Here is a 21497-nt window from a genome sequence, read left to right on the forward strand (position 1 = left end):
CCTCGAAGGTAGAATAAAACTAAGGGAAAAGGGGAAATAGCTCACCAATTTTTAAATTAGTATTATGCCAAGACTTTTAAGAGTTTGAATTCCAAATGTGTTCTAAGAAAGGAAAACATTTTCTTTCAGTGAACAGCCCTGGGGATTCACTACCCTGTTCTCCCCCTCAACCCTCCCTGAGAGGTGTTCTTATTTCTTGTCTCTTGCATGTATGTGTAAAAATACAAAGTCATTTGTAAGGAGTTCACTTAATTCCTCACTCTTTAGCTCACATTCATTACACATTTTGTTTGGCAGAAGGGAAGAGTGTGCTCCAGCCAGGGAATGCTGCTGTCCACTGAAAAATGTGTTTGGATGGAGAAGCTCTTTTTCACGGATGGATTGTGGCTTTTGGCAGCAGAGGTGGCAGGAAGCAGTTGCCATAACTACTATACCATTAAAACAAAAAAGAGAAGGCTTTAAGTGAAGAGCCATTTTTGAAACGATGGTTTAATACCAGTCCTGGTAGAATCCATCAGCTCCATGTGATGGGTGGTAGGATCCTCAATGTGGTCTCCTGAGTGTATGCTCAGGATATGCCTTTAGGGCTAAATTCAGGCTCTGGCTTGTAAGGTACATAGAAGAGGAAAATACACAGACAGCCAGAGAGCTGAACCTAATCTGTCTTGCGTGGGATTTCAGTTTTTGGCTGGAGCCACACTCTGGTGTTAAATAGCAGAGTAAAAAAAGAGTATGTTTTTCAAAAGCTTTAAGGATGGGATTTACAAATTCACTGGAATGATTTAGAAATAAAAGTGACATTTTAAGTGTAAATCTAATTGTAGACATAATTTAATATTTATTCGAGTGATGGATACTACCCAGACAAAAAGCCCAGATGTAGTTGATAAACACTGCAAACAACTTGAGTATAACCCAGGGATGGTTTATACTGGGTCAAACCCAGCTGAAGGCTTTTCATCCTCAGCATTACACCACACATTATTGTCACTGGCAAATTACTCTGGCTCTACTTGCGTGCTGTCGGAATCCGAAAACATTTCACACTGCTAAAATAACCTCTGTCTGTTGCCATATAGACACCAATGTAGTGTTTGTGGTCCTCCAGCTACTTCCCTGCGGTGCTTAAAGCCGTGTCCCAAGTGATTTACTCACAGGACCAAGGCAGGTGAATCGGCCTCACACCCCTGCTCAAGGACTGGCTCCCGGGCAGGATTCATCCCTTCATCCTCACAAATTTCTGGGGTCAGCACTTACCTTTGCAACCCATGGTCATGATCCAGCGGGGATCCTCACCCTGGTCCCAGGCTTTTTCTTTTAACCAAGAGCCCTGGCGGTCAATCTTGTTAATCAAGCTGATGCCTAAATCCCGAGTCTCTGAGGTGCATCTTCCTGACCTGAGCAGATGTACAAAGAAATTCTATTTTCCCTCCTAACCCTTTGCTCTGAAAGCCTGTGCTACATTCAGAGGTACATCAGGAGTGACTGACTCACTCCCACCCCTTCAGGAGCTGTTAATGCATGTAGCAGCTACCATAGCTTCCATGCAGGAGCAGAGCCTCCTGGAGTATCTAATGAAATAAATCAACTAGGCTTTAAAAGGGCTTAAAATGTTAGACTCATCCTGGCTGCAGCCTTCAGTTTTTTAGTAACAATATCCACGTTCTCATAAAAAATGGGCTATGAATTCTTCAGCTACTGCTTCTAATGGAAATCCAGATTTATCCTTTTGGAATCAATTTCTTTTTTTCCTTATATCGATCTATTAAGTGTAACCTTGTATGAAATTACCCTAAACCGTCTGGGCTCCCTTCTTAGTTATCCCTCCTTGCTGTATCTAACTGAAAACTAAAATACTTTTCCTCTGTCACTGCTCTATTCTCTTAAGTTTAGCTGTTCTGCTTTGTATTTTAAAGCTTAGCTCAAGATAGGAAGTTCTGTGAGATCTAAATTAACTCCCTGAGTTTTTGGATGCTGCCTGGCTATGGTTTACATCCAGATTCAAGAGAGACGAGATACAGTTCATAGATACTCTTCCTTCTTGGAGCTTTTCCCTTTTTTTTCTCTTTTGTAGTTGTAAATGAGAAGCAACTACACCTCCTAATTTCTTTTTTTCTGATGTGGTTCTTTTTCCTAATCTACTTGGTGTTAGATGTCCAATTTTCCATATTTCTAGAAACCTGACCAGCCCTGAAAGCAAACCAGGTGATGATTTAAATACTCATTATGAATGCAGCCAAAGGAAATGGCTCTGGGGAAGAGGAGCTTGAGACTGGAGCCATACTGGGAAAGCCTTGAACAGGCTGAGGCAGGCAAAGACCTTCTGGAGGCAAAGCTTTTCCACAGCAACATCACAACTTGCCTTAGGTTCTTGCTTCATCTCTACCTGGCCTATTTCGGGGGGGAAAATAGGCAAAAATGCACAACAATCTCATCCCAAAATACTAAATATTCTGATGGAGAGGGGAGCAAAGCATCCTTTGGCACTTTCATCTATTCTCTGAAGGAAAAATTCTTCATGTAGAATTCTTCAGAGTTTGATTTGATCCTGACAAAGGGGTGGTGTTGTGATGGTGATTTTTTTACTCCCTGCGTGCACGGAGAGGCTGAGGTTTCCACAGCCAGGTCCGGCCACTTCCCTTCTCCCTTTGAAAGCAAGCTGAGGAGCATTACAGCGTGCCTGTGCAGCCAAGTCTGCCTGTGTATTTTGGCATCTGAATGCCAGACTGCTTGGTAATTTCCCCTTAAATCCTTTCATAGCTCGAATTCCTGTCGAAACAACCTCTATCTCTGGTTCGCCATGCGGAGCCCGTCTCGGCCCTGCCGCTCGGGTCACCCCTCACAAGCAGTGCCACTGCACGTTGCTTTCCTTCCTCTGTGCGCAGCGTGCATTGAAAATGAAATATTGGCCCCAAACCCCTCTCTGGATGGCTGTCAGATCTTTGCATGCCACATAAATATCAGTGAGAAAACATTCCTCCCAGCCCACACAGAATGCACCCAGCGCTGTTTGTTCTGGACAAACCCCGGCCTAGCGCAGCGAGGCCTTCGGCAAAGGCCCGCTTCCAGCGGGCAGGGCCCGGCCTCAAATCGACCACTTTAAAGCGCTCTCGGAAAGTTTCCAGAGTAATTTTTGTTCCCCTTTAGTTACAGACCACCTTTACTAGGTAACTAAGCCTTGTTTGTTGGGCAGCTGCCATCTCAACCGTTGCACGGGTGGCCTGCTGCCAGCTCTCAACTATTTCAAGATGTGAGCTCCCCGATGCGCTGGGGCACGGCACGACCGTCCTGGTGCTCGCTGTGATGTTCCTCTCTGCTCCCTCCGTGGCTTTACAGGGCTGCTTTCCAACGGGTCCCTCCGCTGCACTGCCAGTCAGCTGCAATTCGCACCTTTAATTTCCCCTCAAACGTCGTTTTTGTGCACTAACACATCTGTGGTTACCAGGGCTGAATTCACATCTAAAACCTCACCAGGGCCATCTGGCCTTTGATCACAAGCAAAATGTTCCATGGGCATGGGATGCATCCTGTCGAGAGAGGGCACAGCACCTGCTACCCAGCAGCTTAAAGCTCAAAAGGAATAAGGGCTCTTCACCCTTCTTTCTCTCACACCTACATGTTCTAGAATTTCGTCCAACTTCTTTGTCTCACTGTACTTCTTTAGCAACACTTGGAGCAGTCACTACGGTGGCAATGGCCAAAGCAGCTGTTTTAATAAGGTCAGCCTTAGATTGCTACAACAAAGCCTTCTTGAGCAGCTGCTTAAGTTCTCTGCGAGTTTTCACTTAGATGTGGGTTTTTTCCCCAGAAAAATCAAGGGAAAGCTAAGGGGATTGCCGCCCTGGCCCTCCAAGCATGGAAAATAGTAATTTTTCCTTGGCTTTTGTTAAATTATTTTTCCCATGCAGTTACTCCTCAACCTTGTCCTTGGGTCAGCTTAGAATGGCACGTGGTCTAAGTATGATGGATTTATTGTTTTAACACAGAGTACTGGAGAATGAGGTAACAGCATAAGCAATGTGGAAAGACTCGTACATTCTTTTAGTTTGATTACCGGATGTACTCAAAGGTTTCCAAAACTGATGCTGTTTGCTTATTTATTCCAAAAAAAAAAAAAAAAAAAAAGGGTTTGTTTGGCTAGAATACTGAAATTGGATCAAATCCATCTTGCATCCCCACCTAAAAATGAGATTTGGGTCTACAAGTTGAGAACCTTGGGAATAAAGATCTCCCTCCTCACATGTAATTACAAATAGTTTCTGAAGAGGTGAAATGTCACAATATGATGAGGTGGAAAATGCATTAAGAGAGCGTGAGTTCATCTTCCTGACACATAACAGTCCCTGCACAGTAATGGGATTATGGCAGCGCTGGACATTTGGGAAAGTCTGTAATGCTGTGTCTCCTCTATCTGATTTGTACACCAATGGATTTCCCTTGCCAGTGGTTTTCTCTGAGCTACTGCAAACTCTAAAGCGGGAAATGAAAATGGAATTTTGGGAAGACAGGACCTGCCATGACCACAGGGACACTGCAGCTTGTTAAGCAACGCTGTGGAGGAGGCACTGATGTATGCCCACGGTGATAACACTTTTTTGTAAAGAGCTTGGGCCCTTCTGTAGGTACTAACAGCTCTGTAAAGCTGCACTGCCATTGTTTAATGGCCTAGGAAGAAAAGCTGTTCCTAGGCATATATGAAATGTTTCTGTAAATAAAAGCCAATTTCATTCACAATTTGTAAAACACAAGAAAGCAAAACCTCCAAGTTAATGAAAGGCAAAATCCCAAATTCATAAAAATGCCAGCAATCAATAGATTAGACACACATGTGGGGTAAGATGTAAACAGGATGAGTTTGCTTTAACTTTTGGGAAGAATGTATTTTTGGAAAGCACCATTTTTGGGAACAAGAAAAGCTCCCAACGTAGTGCTGTGGAATGTGAAAGGATAAGCGAGAAATCAGCATGAAAAATGAATTATAAGGCTATATTAGAAAAGGAAATCTTTGTACACAATGCCTCTGAAGAGCCACACTTCCAACTGGAGTATTTGCAGCTCTGTCTCCCCCAAAAAACCTCTTACCTTTCTGTGCAACCACCTCAGCACCAACACCATCCCTTCTGGCAGGTCCTTACTGCTCTGAGATTGGTTTAGATGGATGATCATAAATCTCATAACAAACACCACCTTCTGCACTTCCCTGCTGTTTCACAACTCCCCAGAACCCTTTGGAACTCCACCTCACCACAAATAAAATGCAGTGCTCACATATAGAATGAATATTTATGTCTTCAATTTATGCTCAAGACCTTTATGCTCATCTGCCTGCACTGGGGCATAAAGAGCAAACAGAGGCCCCCAAATATACCATATAAACAAATATTTTGGACCTATGATACAGTTTGTATTTATTACTTTTACTGAAATCACAGTCAAGTGTTTTAAGATTACAACTGGTAAATTATACATATGTAATAGTTCACAAAACAAAATATTGGCCTTCTCTCATTGTATAGTGTAGACCTTGCACAGTCCAGTTCAAAGGAATTTATATTTTGCATGATGTAAACTGGCTGACACAGTGGTGCTCCAAAAATATTAACTCCCTCTGATTAGACACAGATTAGGACAAAAATGAGTTTTGTGACACGTCTTAGTTTCTGAAAGGGTACTGGTATTCCAGCCAGGTGACACAATATGCTGACACCAACAGTGCACAAAGAGGCACATGAAGTAAACTAAGCAAACCCAAACTTTGTGCTTTCCCCTTAGTCCTGCCTGCAACACCCTTGTTCATCTTCTCTTATCTGATGCTAAGCAGATGACCTGGCAAAAGAAGTTAAATTTCTTGTTCTACAGAATTATACCCTGTCCCCAACTTACTTAATTCAGCACATTATTTCCTGCATCTGATGGGATTTTACCAATGCCTGTATGCCTGTCACTGTGTTTCATAAGATAACCTATTTGCAGATTTCACAGTTCACATGATAAATTGTGTAAACCAGTTACTATAAATAAAGAAAAAACTATGCTGTCACAGTGGTGTAAGTCTGAAGCACCTCCAGGCAAAGCTGGATGCTTTGCAAATGATGCCATGAAATAACTCTAAAGTTATGTAGGTATTACTAAACCCAGTGTAACTTTTTCTTCCCCTGTGAGTGGGCGTTATGGAGACCCAAGTATTCACATACACAAGCACACACACAAAATATGCACCTACACTTAGCCACGGGTGTCTGAACACGGCTGATGTTTGGGGAGAGGATTTTGCTGTCCTTACACTGACTCTGAGCCTCCACAAACAACTTCCAGGGCTAAAGATGCCCCGAGTTTTGTCCTGGAACTCACAGAGTGCAGAGCAGTGGGACGGTGTTGGGATGTTTGGAGTGTAAACACCACTCACCTGTGTTTAGGGCTTTTCAAATTTTCACACTGAAAACTTGTGCTTGTGGTTAAACCTAAGCCCCAAAGCATGTTTTGGGGTGCCATCTGAGGCCCCAATAATCTCTTACATGAAGAGATATTGCTGGTGAGTGTAATAAACCAGAAGTATCTGCATTTGCAATGTTGTTTGAAACAAGAACTGAACTAGCTTTTCTAAACAGGTTAGTTTAAGGGCACCCATAGGAAAAAAACCCTTGAAAATGTTGCACATGGCAAGTATGAATGCAGTGAGGCACTCTGGCAGCTCTATGAAAACCAAGTCACTTCATGAAAAAAAAAAAAAGGAAAAAATCCTCCAAACCACGTAACTTTTTTTACCCCTGAAAATTCCAGCCTATGCCCAGAGAATGTAATTCTGCCTCTTGCTATAGGCTCTACTTCCTCAGTGGTAACAGCATGGCACGAGGAGAAACATTCACCTGCACACACTGCTGAAAGCCCACAACTAATGATGAAACCCTGCTCAAAGCCCGCCCTTACGAGCATCAAAGCCCAGGCCTGTACTCCGTGGCATTCTGGATAGGGCTTTGAGAGAGGAAGCATCACCCACTGGCCATCCCTAATTCCTCTAAAGCCTGGTAGCTGGCTCTGGCCTTGGGCAGTGCCTGGGTGGCAGGAGAGAGGCTGAGCTGGAAATTTAACTCACGTGAACGCGGGCACTGCGAGCAAGGTGACCTCCAGCAGTTTGGATCTGTATGTGCAGCCTGTGGTACTGCCCTTGCAGAGCCATCTGTACTGGTAAATGAACTGGCTGCAGAAAAGCTGGAGGTTTGTCCACACCACATTCCTCCCCTCACACTGCACCCAGTTCTAGCTCCCTTCAGGTCTGCACTGGTTGAACTGGAAGAAAAGTGGAAGCAAACAGGTATTATTCTCATGGAAACATACTCTGCTGTTTTGTTTGTTTGTTTGTTTTCCATCTAACTTTGCCTGATGTGGTGCAAAGAGCTGAAATACAACTAAGTAAAACATTGCAAAGCCTTCCAAGTTGGGCTTTTGACTTTTTATAGCCATATATACGTATTTATCTATGTGTATGAACAGTGATAACATGGAAAAAAAAACCTTTTCAAATGGTTCAGCCCCCATAAACCAGATCATATGTTTATCAAGCTATTTTATAAAGAGACAGCCAGGAGCTTTCTCTTAAGTGCTGTCACTTGAGCATAAGAAGCTGCACCAGAGAAGAGCGCTGACAACTCAGAGAAACTTCACTCCCATGAAGGGGAAGGACTCCCAGGTACTGAAATTCTGCTACAATTTAAGCAAGGGGTAGGATCAGCTTGGGGGTTCCATCACTGAGGCCTCCAGCATGACCTGCACATGCCTCTGAGACACCAATCTGTTCTCTGACTTCTTCAGGAGCCATTACGGGGCATTTTTGGTCCGCAGACCTTTGGGACTTGCTTGCTGAGGGCTTTTTGAAGTGTAACGAGCTTGGAGCACGAGGTGCCACCAAATGAAAAAGCTACCAATTCTCTAAGGAAAAGGTGGAGGCAGAAAAAGAATATACATCTATACATGTGCATCCACATATACTCCTGTTCCATGCAGAAAGTTTTCTGAATGAAATCATACAAAAAAAGACCAGTGCCATATATTATGTAAACTCACAAGGCGGTACTTGCAACACAAATCCGAAGCATAAATTAAAAGAGAGCCAGAAAAAGAGACAGAGACAATAGCAAAACATTTTAAATATAGAATTTCCACAATTGGTATTTTGTTAAATAAGAATAAATAAATCCATTACATCCATTCACATACCAGTTGTAAAAACAATAAATTATTTTATTTTTTTTCAGTGCTGTGTTGCCTTTTCTTTTTTTTTTTTTTTTTTTTAAACAGTTGTTTTTAATCCACAAGATTATTCCCTCTTCCCCTTGCGATAAAACTGTTTCCACAGGAGGGCAGCTAAACAATTTCCTGTACACAGTCAAACCAAAGATGCCAGGCTTTTTCCTAATGAGAATATCCTACTTGAAAAGCAGCTGCTGTAAACCCCACGGATGCTCAGGGGTCCAAATTCACCTAAGGGCACTGGAAGAGCGTCCCAAAGTGAGAGTGAATTTAACACTGGGATCGTTCCTGGCTGTGCCGAGAGCAGAGTCCCAGGTTTCCATCCCCTTGGTGCATTTGCTGAATCCAGCTGTGCAGCACTGGGTAGAAATGTAAACAATGATGTCACAGTGCGAGTGACACGGGATTCGGCTGAGAACAGACCCTGCACCAATTCCTCATTCATCAGGTACACGGGACAGCCGTGACTGCCACGGGCAAGGTTTGGAACTGGATCTGATTTAGGAACGCCTGGAAAAGCAAGGCTTCACTTACCCTTTATCTTACACTTTTAGGGTGCTGCCTTGGTCTGTCCTCTTTGCTCCCTCACATCTTTGCTCGTGTTAATTCGCTTCATTGCTACACTGGTGAAAATCACTGCAGGGGTTTCCTCTCGTGTTCATTTCCAAGTAAACTCTTTCATTTTTAAAAGATACTCTTGATCTAAGGAAGATCTGAATTTATACCCGCATATGGCATGCCTAGATAGCATCCAAAACCTTTACTCAGCCTGATGAACATATAATAAATTATTATCACGATGCAAACACAAATACTTGCACATTCTGTCTCTATTTGGACAGAACACAAACACCACTTAATGCAGCAGCTGTATGCTGAGACAAATGTTATCTATGCTGAGACACATTAAATCTCCTGATTTTTCATCTCAAGATAGTTTCTATTTGTTATGGACTTTTTGGAGAGGTTCTGGGACATGTGTAATACACATATAAGCATCAAAATCAGATTATTTTGAAGGAAAAATAAGGCATTTCAAAGTGATCTTGTTTTAACAGGCAGAGGAGGCATAAACATTTACTTCCCAGCACTCTGCAAATTTTCTGAGCCTTGACCTCGGTTCTTCAACTTGGATCAAGAATAAATGGGGAGTATTCCTCAAGAGCCACAGTTTTGCATAGGGTCTGCTCCTGAACAGAAGGCCACGCCATTTTTGAAAGCTGATTAATAACATTTGTTGGCAATCCACTGAACAGAGGAGGAGGCCCTGCCCTTGGTACTGTTTATTTAAAACAGGGTAAAAAACCAGATCCTTCTCCAGATTTCACAGTTGTAGATGTAGCAACTCTATGATGTTTTGAAATCGTCACATGATTTTTTAGAGTTCACACAAACATGCCACAGTTGCAAAAACATGTTTGTGTCAGCCTGGAGTCAGACCTGCCCTTCTTGCTCCACACTCCAGCAAGTTTTCCTGCTGATTTCATGCCTGGGATTTTCAGAAGAGCCTGAGGTGTTTCAGTGCTCAAGTAACACTGACTTACAGCTGAGGCTCTTCTGAAAATCCTCTTGCAGTCTCCTACTCTCCTGTATGGATGAATAAAGACGTAAAAGATGGGGTTCTACTTTCGTCAGTGTTTTTTAACCATTTCTTTTGGCATCTGTTATCTTAGGGTCTAATTCAAAGCCTGCTGATATTAAAGAGAGCAATTTTACCGGGGCTGGTCTCAGGCCTCCACCTGCACAAGGTAAAATGCCCAGCCTCAGTCACAGAACTTCCACAAGACAATAACAGGATTCAGAAATTGCTGCCAAGGAAAACTGTTACCAGCTACTGCCTGTGCTGTGGAAACAGTCTTATTGATATTGGACAAGTCCTCCACATCCTGATGTGGTTTGACTTCCTAGTGACCCCTCTTCCTCCCAAATGTGGTAGATATACAGAACATGAATGCCTTCTTTAAAAAAAAAAAACCAAAACACACAAAACAATCGAAAATAAAAAAAGACAAATAGTTACAAACTTTTGCTGGTAAGATGAATACCAGAGTTAGACACGATGGACAAAACAGTGATAAAATATTAACTGCTTGCTGTGTTTTTTTGACCTTGATAGCCTCTTGAAAAGATGTAGGTACATTACACATTGTTAAATTCAAGGTGGAAGCCATAGAGAAAATACCAGAGAAAGCAGCTGAACGCAGCCTCAGAATATCTGAGTTAGAAGACACTTGATTACCTCACCTGTGATTTTTGGTTCTCTAACCAGTTTTCTACAAAGTACAGCATGCCTCTGTTTCATGGAGAGGAGCAGCTCCAGCAGCTCTCGTTCAGTGACAACGAGGAGCCCAGGCTGTGACCCAGCTGGAGCCAGGGAGGTTGCACGCCTGACACGCACACGGGGAGGAGCTGCTGATGCTCCTGCTGCTGGAGCAGTGTGGGGTTCCCTGCTCTGCAAGCTGCTGCAAGGCTCCTCCTGAGAATTTCGGGGCGCAAACACAGGATTTGTCAGACACTAATGATACACTGTCAGGAAATTCCTACCACGAAAACCTATTTCCTTTTGTCAAAACCAAAAGGTATCACTTGTTAAAACCAGCAGCAAGCTCTTCATTTTCCAGTAAAACATCTGTGGCCCCTTCTGAAGGATGGACCAAGTCCACAAGGGCTGCAGATATACTTTGGTCAATCATTTTGCTTATGTAGTTTGTCTTTTGATTTCTTTAATAGAAGGAAGTGATAGAAATTGATATACCAACCGAAAGATATTTACAAAACAGCATAAAATAAGCTACTGTGGGACCACGGGGACTTGTGACGTTTCCTAAGGACTTACTGTAGTAGAGGTAGGTGAAGAAGGGGAGATGATTCTGTAACCTTCAAATATCCCAGGATCCTCCATTCACTAGTTTCTCTTCTTTTGCATTAATTTATTTTCCGTTTTTTGCAGACACAGAGGGCTTATAACAACTTTAATGCTTACTTTCTTTGACATATTAAGACCACCCTACTATTATTTAAAGCAGTGCACATCTTCATTTGGTCCAAACAGGCAGATTCTGCCCATAATTAGAGACTGAACGCAAGTACATCGAAGCCTTTGCTTCCCTCTGTCTGGGCAGACCCGACACCAGCACGCCAACAGCGGCTTCCTCGAACCTCTTGGAAAGCAGCTCACCACCACAGGTTAGCACTTTTTCAGCAAGCACTGTTTGAAGGCTGAGGGTCTCTGGGAGAGCAGACATCCCTTGGCCAGTTTCCCGTGCCCGTCCTTGCACTGCACAGTCCTGGTGTGCCAGCCCGTGTCGCACGTTCGAGAGCAGGAGAGCCACGGCCCCGTCACCCAGCGGGGCTGCGCGGCCTGCGCCGTCACTTTGCCGCCGCCGCCGCCGGGCACGGAGTTTGCCAGCTGCCCCTGTTTCTTTGGCACGAAGAAGCTGTAGCGCACGTCCACGGGCTGCGTGGGGTCGGTGGCCAGGATCTGCACGATCAGGATCTCCTTGGTGGCCGAGTGGCCCATGGCGTGCAGGAAGTCGTCCTTGTGGCTCCAGCCGCTGTAGTTCATGACGGTGCCGTTGATGTCGATGATGGTTTCCGAGGTGGAGATCATGTACTTCCCATTGACCAGGTACTCCCCGTTCTTCTTCTTCAGGGCCAGGTAGGCCGTGAACCTGCTCTGGTCCTTGCCCTTGAACTGCCGCACTTTGATGTGGGTCGCCCCCTCCGGGATCTTCACCACGTCCGTGTAGCCCTTGCTGAAGGAAGGGAGAGAAGGAAGAGTCTCACTGCAACGCCTCACAAAGTCACCGGCACGACACAGAACCACGGAATCAACCAGGCTGGAACAGAGCTTTGAGTCCAACCTACCGACAGCAACATCTCGGCTTCATTTCAGTTCAGGCCACCTGGATTTTCCCTGAGATTAATTTGACCAGGCACCGCTCTTGGCCTACTGTGCTGTTCCTCATGTTCTCCAAGAAGTTTCTACTGCACTTCTTGCAGATTGCTTAATCTTTAGCTTTAGGGACAATCTGACGTGGGTCAGATACCAGAGGAATGAAAAATAACAGATAGCTTATAGATTTCAGCAGAGGGTGGGAGATATGAAATACGATGCACGCGCTGCCTGCCAAGGAAAAAGATAATGAGATCTGCATTGGTTACAGCTGTTTCTTGCTGTCTTTGCTATAATGATGATTAAGGAAAGCACGAGCAGAAGAACAGCTGGGTAGAGGTACCTTGGGAACATTTAAAAATAATCTTGATCACCGAGAAAACATTCGTTTACTTTGAAACTTATAAAGCCAAAGATTAATCGTCAAGTGTCTAATAAGAGAGGCACCCAAAGGCTTCATTTGTACCATCATGGACTTCTCCACTACTTAAGAACTATCTTAACTGGGATTTAGAAAAAGAGATGAAACTCTTCTACCAAAAGTGACAAGCATTCAACCTGCAAGTGTGATGGAATTTATCACTATCTCAAGTATGTTATTATAACTTCACTGATATATAGAAAAAAATTTAAAGGCTTTACGTAGCTGTAAGCTACCAGCTGGACTTTGGGGATGTGTTTTCATTCTTAAACCCGTTACAAAGCCACCCTGAAAGTACTTCATACCTGAAAGGTTGAGTGAGAAAATAAATTAAAAATACGTTCAAATGATGGCATCTCCTTTGGGATTATTTAAAGAAAAGACTGCTAATTTTGAGAACTTTTGGCTGCACAAGTAGAGACTGCACATACTACAGATGAAACATTCGTGCTGATCCCCTGCTATTTCCAGCAGTTCTGGGACAATGACTTAAGACTCCATTGATTTAGCACCTCCATAAAGCTGGAGGAGTATGGTGCGAATCCCAGACTGGGGACTCTGCTCTACAGCACTGCACAAATATTTTTTACACAAGAGTCACCAGAATAACTCAGTTCAGACATCTCATTAAAGTTACAAAACCATTTGTTCAAAACCTACAAGCAGTCCTGGAGGATTCACGTTGCCTGCACGAAGAGCCGTAATGCTCTATGTGCACAGAGAAGCATGTGCAGATTAATTCCCCTCTTTCCCAACTTCTGCTAATTTGGCTTTACGGCTTTTTGAACAAAAATCTAAAGAAGCAAATTTCCCAGAAGATTCTGTTTTGCCTGCTTTAAGAGGAAAAAAAAAAAAAAAAAAAAAAAAGGCACAGACAAACGTTGTTATGGCAATTATCTGCAATGGGAAATAATAGTTTTGCCTTGTACATTTTAATTTCCCTGTACATTCAAAGTGCAGATCGTTAAAGTTTATAGTGGACAGCAACAAGGGAGCTGCCATTTTTCAGTGGAGGAAAGACAATTTTCCTGCCAGCACTGCCCTTTCAAACAATACTGTTAAAACAGTTTACAGACAATTAAGACTTCACTATTTTAACCGGGGGTTTATTTTAATGTCAATTACTCGCAGAGAAGAATTGCCTCAAACAACTTTTCCAGTAAAAGTAAATCAACAGTCCCAAATCCAATCAAAATCATATTAGAACATAACTTTACCCCTCTGGCCATTCTCATGACACTTAAAGGCATGATTTGAGGAGTAAGATGGTAACTTCACAGGGATAATTACAATAAATCTCGCCATTTCCAAGTGCATCTATGACACGTATTTGGCCTCACTGAAATTCATGGAGCCCCTCTAAAACTTTTCCTGGAGCCCGATTATTACAAAATCACAAGAAATACATCTCCCACTGTCATCTTCATTTAGACATTCCCAGACATGCCAATATTTACAAATTGGAAAAGATTTGGTTTATACAATTACTAATTTGGTTGGAAAGCCATTCCTTTTGGCAGAGGTGTCCTGGCATCGTTAGATGAGCAATCACTGGTTTACCAGGAAGAAGATTAGTTACGTTTATTTTTAGAATAAATTCACTCTCCAAGTCAGTTTTGACTGCTATTAATCAGTCTGTTGAAATGTATAGAAACAAAAGATCATTTCAAGAGTCAGATTTCAACTTCTGGTAGCTTTCAACATGCTATGTAAGAATTTGGAAGATATAAAATCAAGCTCATATATAAAAGATGCTTAATGCAGTCACTGATTCTCAGTAGAAACTGTCAACTAAAAGTTTCTATGTGTAGATCAGTCCTTTGAGACCTTGGAATCTGTATAAATGATGATTAAAAATCCCAATTTTTCTATGAATCTTAAGAATTGAAGAGGGAAAAAAAATTAGCCGATAGAAAGGATTTACTTGAGATGGGTCTATCAGTACTGCCCCCAGTGTGGTGAGGGAAAACCACAGCAGGAGTTCCTTTTATTTTACTTGAATTAAGTTTTAGTACAGTTAAAAGGTGAACTCTGACAGAAAAATGCCTCGTGGATAACTGCTATAAATATTTTGACTTTAAAAAATCCATCTAGAGATTGATATTATGGCAGTGGACATGAAGGGATATGAAGGCATATAGTCATGAGTAAGCCTGTGACATTTCTGGTATCTCATCTATTTACCTGAACTCCACACATACTCAGCAGTGGGAAAAGGGAATCTTTGGGTATAATTTCTCTCAGCTCTCAAGGAAGGTGTTTACAACTGTCTGCTTCTCTGCACTTCTAATACAAGGAATGTGCGTCACAAAATCAGGTGGGATGTCCTCAGTGCCGCTCAAAATATCTAGATGAGATGAAAAAGCATTCTCAGGGTGTACCTTCCTAACGCAGCAACAAGTGGGAAATGCAAATTCTCAGAGAGATGCAGATATTTCTGATCTCAACAACTTTCTGATTCACCTCTCTCTTCCTTTTCATGAGTCCTCCAGGAACCACAGTCCGTCTGACACAGCAGGACTTTCAAGTGGCATGAGTTGCTACGCCTTATTCCTGTTGATGCTCACCTGCCTCATTGGCACTTTTTGTCAGAAATGAGCTGGGTGCAGTGTTTTGCCAGTTGGTGCTTTGCCAATTTCAGGGCAATGCTAGGAGCCAGCTGTGCACATCTGGAAAGTGCAATAAGCTACAGGCAGTGTGCTTTTTTCCCTCCATGTGAACGCAAATTGCATTTAGAGACAGAAAGCAAGCAGCACACGGCAGAGTAACTATCTGCACAACAAGATGCATTTGCTGTTGGGATCAATACCTCTTTTTGGTGAAGGTTCCCATGACTTTGGTGCAGCTGGAGTTGTCTCCTCCACACACCCCACACTTGTCGTACTGGAGCTTGGATCCGATGATGCCGTCACAGCCCGTTCGGATGCACTTCCCTCGGACGCAGACTGAGTTGCTGTAGGGTCGACACTCTGTGCCATCAGTGACCTGAGCAAGCAAATAAAACTTGGTTCAAATTGCCACAGAAACTTGCGGGTTTGGATTCAGCTGGCAAAACCCAGCTCCTTATTTAAGTCACCAACTCAGAGCAGGTCGGACCAGACCGAGTTTCTCTAATATTGATGGTAAAAAAGCAGATGAAATTTAGTAAAAGGACAAAAGCAATGACAGCTAACTTTCAGTTTGGATTGCATCTGACAGAACAAACTGACCACGAGTCACGTCTGTACTACTAATTATCCTATGCTAATTGGTTCTTCAGGAGTTACTCTGAACTCCTTTAACATAGTTCAGGGTTAGACTTATTCTTTTCTCCTAATACTTTCTCCTCCAGAAAACCCCACAATGACAGAAAACTCCAGGCAGAAAGCACTTTATCCACTACTGAAAACAAACCAGTGCAGAGAGGCCTGTATTTTTCATGCATTCACATACTGAGATGTGGAAAAACTTATCTCATGTACAACCACTGGATCAAACCATTAAATCTGATCACACAGTTAAGTATTTGAATCATATGATTAACTTATTTTCCCTGGCTGTAGGGAAAGATTTCTAAAATATGGGACCCTTCTAAACTGGAGCACGAAACCCTGACCGGAGCTGCCATTACCTTCTGAGAAAATACCACATAATAACCGGTTCCTTTGGCTCGGCAGGTCAGCTTGCAGACGTCTCCAGGCAGTACTCCAGCATACTTGGGGACCCATTCCACAAAAGTCTTGACCCCCTTTGCATCAGACTGATAGCCATTCCTTGCTTCACACTGCTCTTGTCGAAAGGATTTAGCTGTGGAATTAGTCACATCATTAGTACCAATTTCAGACCATGCTGCAACTATCATTATGTCCACCTACTATTCCCATTTCTTTCCTACATCATTTTCAAGTTATGTCACACCACTTCTTTACTTAGACCTGGCCTTCCAACCCCTCTACTGTTTTAGCTTGGAAATCTCCCCACGCCATAACAAAGCATTAAAGCCCTGAAGTTTGATGTTTCATTTTAGAGGACTGACTTTTTTTGGCTCAAGTGTCCTTTCTCCACGGCATCCAGGGCGAGGATTTCACTCAAGTGTCCATCTCTATGGCACGTGGGTGAAGAATCAGGATACTGCACTAACGATGAGCGTCTTGCCGTGATAACTACATTTTGGGCAGATAATCAGTGTTTGTGTCTGTGAAGGGAGGGCAGGAGCAGGAGGGCACTCACCGTTGGCGGGGCAGGGGGTGACGTTGCAGGAGCGGTAGATGGCCCGCTTGCCCGTGCAGTACCTCCCGTTGTTCCTGGGGGCTGGGTTGTTGCAGTGGCGATAGGCAAACTGAACTCCACCCCCACAGGTGCGGGAGCACTGTCCCCAGGGTCCCCAGGAGCCCCAGTTGCCGTGGCTTGAAGCCTGAAAAACACAAGGAACAGCAGGAGGTGAGTTCGTCATCCAAGTGTGAACGGAGTTGTTACCTCACAAAGTCACTGCTAATGCTTCCCTCAACTAAATTCCTTCATTCCATCATTCCTACCATTCAGGGATAACAGTTCTTGGGAACCTTCTTTGTCCCAGCTAAGTTAATTTCTACCTTTTATTTGCACACTGGTGAGATGTCTCATTTGCACTGCGGGTGTAAAGCCAGTGCTGGGCCTTGCTCCACACGGCCGCCTTCAGCCTCTTCATGGAACACACCCACAGTTTCGTGGGCTGCTCTCTTATTTTTTGCTATTCCTACCAAAAAGGCCCCTCGAACTGGCTCCAAGGGGTTCAACTCCCACAATATACCCATACTGCCAATCTGAGATTAATTACATCCAACTGTTGTGATGTGTAGGTATTGCTCAGAATTACTGTCAAGAGGTGGAGTTACCAACCCTGCTACATTGGCTATAGTATTGCAGTATCAAGTAGAAGTATAGAAATCCATAAAAAGGGTTTAGAAATCCATTAAAAACGTGTTATAAGGGCTGTAGCTTGATTTGAATGGCTCCCACAGTTTGCAAATATTTTCACAAAGCTCTACAAGTCCACATCTCTTCTGTGGGTGTCACTGAAGGGGCTGCTGTCTACCCAGAGAATTTTAGGAGTATCTGAACTGTGCAGCTTCAGATATACAAAGTAGACAGGGGTTCTCTGTCACTGGAAGCACAAACTTTTCTGATCCAGAAGTTACATTCTGAATTAATTTCATCTGCCTTTTTCTTTGCCCAGTCAGAAAGCCATATCCTGGTAACTGCCATTTACTGAACGGGCAAATCACCTCCTCTGAAAGGACCTTCCCAGTTTTCCAGGAATGGCGGCTTTCCTTAAAGAACAAAATACACTTCCTGAACTTCAGCAGCATTTTTCCTACATCCCTCACCAACAACAGCCCAGTTATGTGCTAAACAACCACGGCAGCTTTCAATCTCGCTTCTGTGCAGCCCCTCCCACTCCCACAAGAACCAGCACCTCCGAGGGATCACCTCTTCCGATTCCCCCCGGCGCCACGGCCGGTGACTTACCGAGTAGTACTTCTTCTTGGTCTTGTCCACGCATTTCCCTTGGAGGCAGATCCTTCCCTTGCCACAGGGCGTCCCCTCGACGGCGGGCAGCTTCTTGGTGAGGCAGACCATCTGCCCCTGGCGCACCACGGCGCACCAGAGGCGCGAGCACACGTCCATGCCGGGGCACACCGTGTACTCGGCGCCGAAGGCCAGCTTGCACTGCCGGATGGCATCGTACGTCTGCCCCGGCAGCTCCTCGGGGCCCACGATGTGCTTCCTGGGCTGGTCCAGCAGGCAGTTCCCTGGAAGAGCAAGCCAAGCTGCTGTTTTACTCCGTTATTTGCTGCTATTTCCCCGTTTTCCCTGCAGCGCTGCAAAGTCGTTCGGGAGACAGCGAACCTCCTTCAAAGGACGGTGATGCGAAGACTCTTGAGGTGAAATCAGGTTTTCTAGAGGCTAAACTGCTGCCACCGTGTTCTGACCCCGCTGCTGAGCTGCCTGGTCCCAGCCTGAGGTGTAAATGAGTTTTACCCAGGTCCTTTCAATCCTTTACGCAAGACTCGGAACACATCTCACGCTATTTATCGCTTTGTGATCTAAAGAGCGCGCGAGACTCAAAGCAAGCGCAGATGTCATTTGAGTTTTAAATCAGAAATAGTAAAGTTTCTAAGGGATGCTGGAAAAATCAAAAAGCACAGACTTGTAGCCAATGAGGCCAAAAAACCCCAACCAAAATAGACTGAAAAATAAAAATTTCTACCAGGCCAAAGGAAAAATATAAGCCGTGTATCAAAACTAATGTTGGCACTAAAGCTGGATTGCACTTTTCTTCTAAGGAGTGATGCTTGGCTGCTTATGGAACTAGTTTGAAAAGGGTTATCCATTTTACACAACAACCCATAAATAACAGAAAGAAAAAATTGCATCAATGTACAGAGTTGTGTACGTGTTTTAAGGTCTGGTCAAGATTCGTCCGGCACACTCTAAAAATGAGAACTCACATTTACGTTCTAGGTATCTTCTGATAGCTGTTTTTTTTTTTTTTTTATGTTGAAAACCTCACTTGTTGACATACAGAACTATTTATTCAGTGTAACCTCTTTTACACTTCATGAAAGGGATATGTGGTCTGGGCAAGCTCCACTCATCCTCGGCCAAAATAACTCACCACAATTTACCTCACTTTGGAATCCACACCAGTGTTCTTCACTTGCACCACGGCTGAAAAAAGCCTATCTATAAAACCCTCACTATTTACACAAAATGGAACAGAATCTCAAGCTTGGCCAGGGAGTTTAAGCAAACCAAATAACCCATTTCTCAATAGCTTGAGTCTTCCTTCCAAAACACACACTTACTGCAACTTCTCTGCCCTTCTAAAGACTAATGCCAATTAGCCAAACTAGCCAAAAATTCTTTCTGCATGATGACCTGCAACCAAAAATTCAGTCTTGTTAAACCTGTTCCATTTGCTGACCCTGACTTACCCTAGTCTTGTATTTAATCTGGATTATGCTGAATTTTTAATGCAGACAAGGTGTGCCAATGCTAGTTGTCGCAGGATAAAGATAATTAAAAATACCCTGGGTTGTTGTAGTGTGAAATATTAAGAGACGTGATGAGGAGTAAGGAAGCACCTATCTTTTTTTCCTGGAGTTTCTGGACATAATTTGCAAAAGTTCTGGCAAAAATACACTTTGTAAAAATAAATTAACAGTGGAAATCCTCCTTCATATACCTTGTGAAGAGGAAGGAAGCCACTGAAACGTGAGGGCAGTGATGGGAAGGCTGGAGCAAGTCAATATTCAGTATTATACACTGCTTTTGCACCTATGCTGAAGTTTACCGAACTCCCAAGTAGAGCTGTTTTTCAGTATTTTAAAACACTCTAGTAACGCTTCATTTTGACTGGAAATACAAATTTATAGAAAAAGGGAAGAAAAGTCTCATCCTTGCATATACTCATCCGTCAATCATTTCAGTTAAAACCCACCGTATGTGAGTAACAAACAGGTTTCACAAGCTTACACAGCAAATGCAGCTTTTTTTTCCCCTCCACAACACAGGGGACTGAGATCCAAATCTCTCCCCAACTGAGGAAAGTTGTGTCATTTCGACAAAGCTAGGTGCTCCAGCTGATCTCACACGATAAATTCAAAACTTAAGATAGGGAAGGCCCCTGAGGATTTCCCACAGGAAAAAAAAAAACATTTTTACATGGGTAGACTATAGCAGTGCCTGTGTTTGGACAGGCTGCAGTGACTTGCAGGTGTTTTCACCACCAGCTGGGCCAACCTCCTGCTTGTCACAGTCAGAAAGGACAGAGTGGGCCCTGGTGGGAGGGCAGAGAAGGCTTCCATTCTGCATTACATCTCAACATCCAGAGCATATACATACTGCTATTCCCTTTTTTTTTTTTTTTTTTTTGGTCCTGGGCACCAAAGAACATCTTTGTGCCCTGGAATAGAGCAACATTGTTGGCTGATGACAGTGCTAATTAAGCCATCTCATTATCTCTCTCAATGCTGTGTGTAATATATCTTGGGGAAAAATAAAGGCAGACCAAGATCTGTGCAGGAAGCAGATAAGCAGGATATAAATTAATTAAAACACAAACAGTCCTTGTTCCAGGTTGCACAGAGCACTGGGACTGAACACAGTAAGTCCCAAGCAACCACCCCACGGCCTGGTGGTTGGCATGACAATAAAGGCAATTAGTACCTTTGGAAAGGCTTGGCCAAAAGCAGATGGATATAAATGTCACTCTCCTCTAGACACAAACCCAGCCTTTTCTTCCTAAATGTCAAACTGTTGTCCGGGGTCATCTCGTGAGTGTAAAACAAATGGTGATATCATGACAGAGCTGTTTGTTGTTCTCAGAGCAGGCCCCAGGAGACAGGGAATCAGCACCTTGATCCTCCCCAGCCCTCTGGCTGACCTTGGACCAGACACTTCTGTTGGGATTTACTCAGCTGACTTCATGTAATGCTGGTGTCTGCAGTGCACTCAGCTGTCAGGTGTTCCACTGCTGAGGAAAATGAGCTTATGGTGTCATTCAGCACCACTCAATGCACCCAGGGCTGCTGAGGCCATCGATTGTCAAATCAAGTTTTCAAATCATTTGGAGTCAAATCACTGACTTCCATTTTGATTTCACGGATGGCATTTGTATTCTGTTAGGATAGAGCTATTAAATGACAGCTAAATGTTAAATGAATAACTGGGAAATTTTAAGTTTTTCTAGAAAAGATGACTATTACTTAGAAAAAGTCTCTGAAGGGCTGATCCATCAAGAGAAGAGATTCCTCAAATATTATGTATATGAAATCACACCAACAGCATCAGCAATAAAATTAATTCCCAGAGGACCTACATGATGAGAGGTGCAGATTTTCTATGAATAATTTCATCATATCAATAACTCTTGAAGACCACACACCTAAATGATAGCTACCCATGAACTGA

At 43.4% G+C, this 21497-nt stretch overlaps 1 protein-coding gene across 1 annotated transcript in view; it reads right to left on the bottom strand.

Annotated features, from left to right (window-relative positions):
- Positions 1–8205: 8205 nt before the first annotated feature.
- ADAMTS5 (ADAM metallopeptidase with thrombospondin type 1 motif 5) overlaps positions 8206–21497 on the bottom strand; it is a gene marked incomplete at its 5' end in the record, with an annotated part of 35074 nt that continues 21782 nt past the window's right edge. Inside the window, 5 exons of the mRNA XM_040090450.1 lie at positions 8206–12002; positions 15373–15548; positions 16174–16349; positions 16773–16956; positions 18051–18334. Coding sequence (XP_039946384.1) covers positions 11435–12002; positions 15373–15548; positions 16174–16349; positions 16773–16956; positions 18051–18334 — 1388 coding nt within the window. The remainder of the gene's footprint in view (positions 12003–15372; positions 15549–16173; positions 16350–16772; positions 16957–18050; positions 18335–21497) is intronic.

This window comes from Hirundo rustica, chromosome 2 (genome assembly GCF_015227805.2).
Source record: "Hirundo rustica isolate bHirRus1 chromosome 2, bHirRus1.pri.v3, whole genome shotgun sequence".
Taxonomy (NCBI): Eukaryota; Metazoa; Chordata; class Aves; order Passeriformes; family Hirundinidae; genus Hirundo; species Hirundo rustica.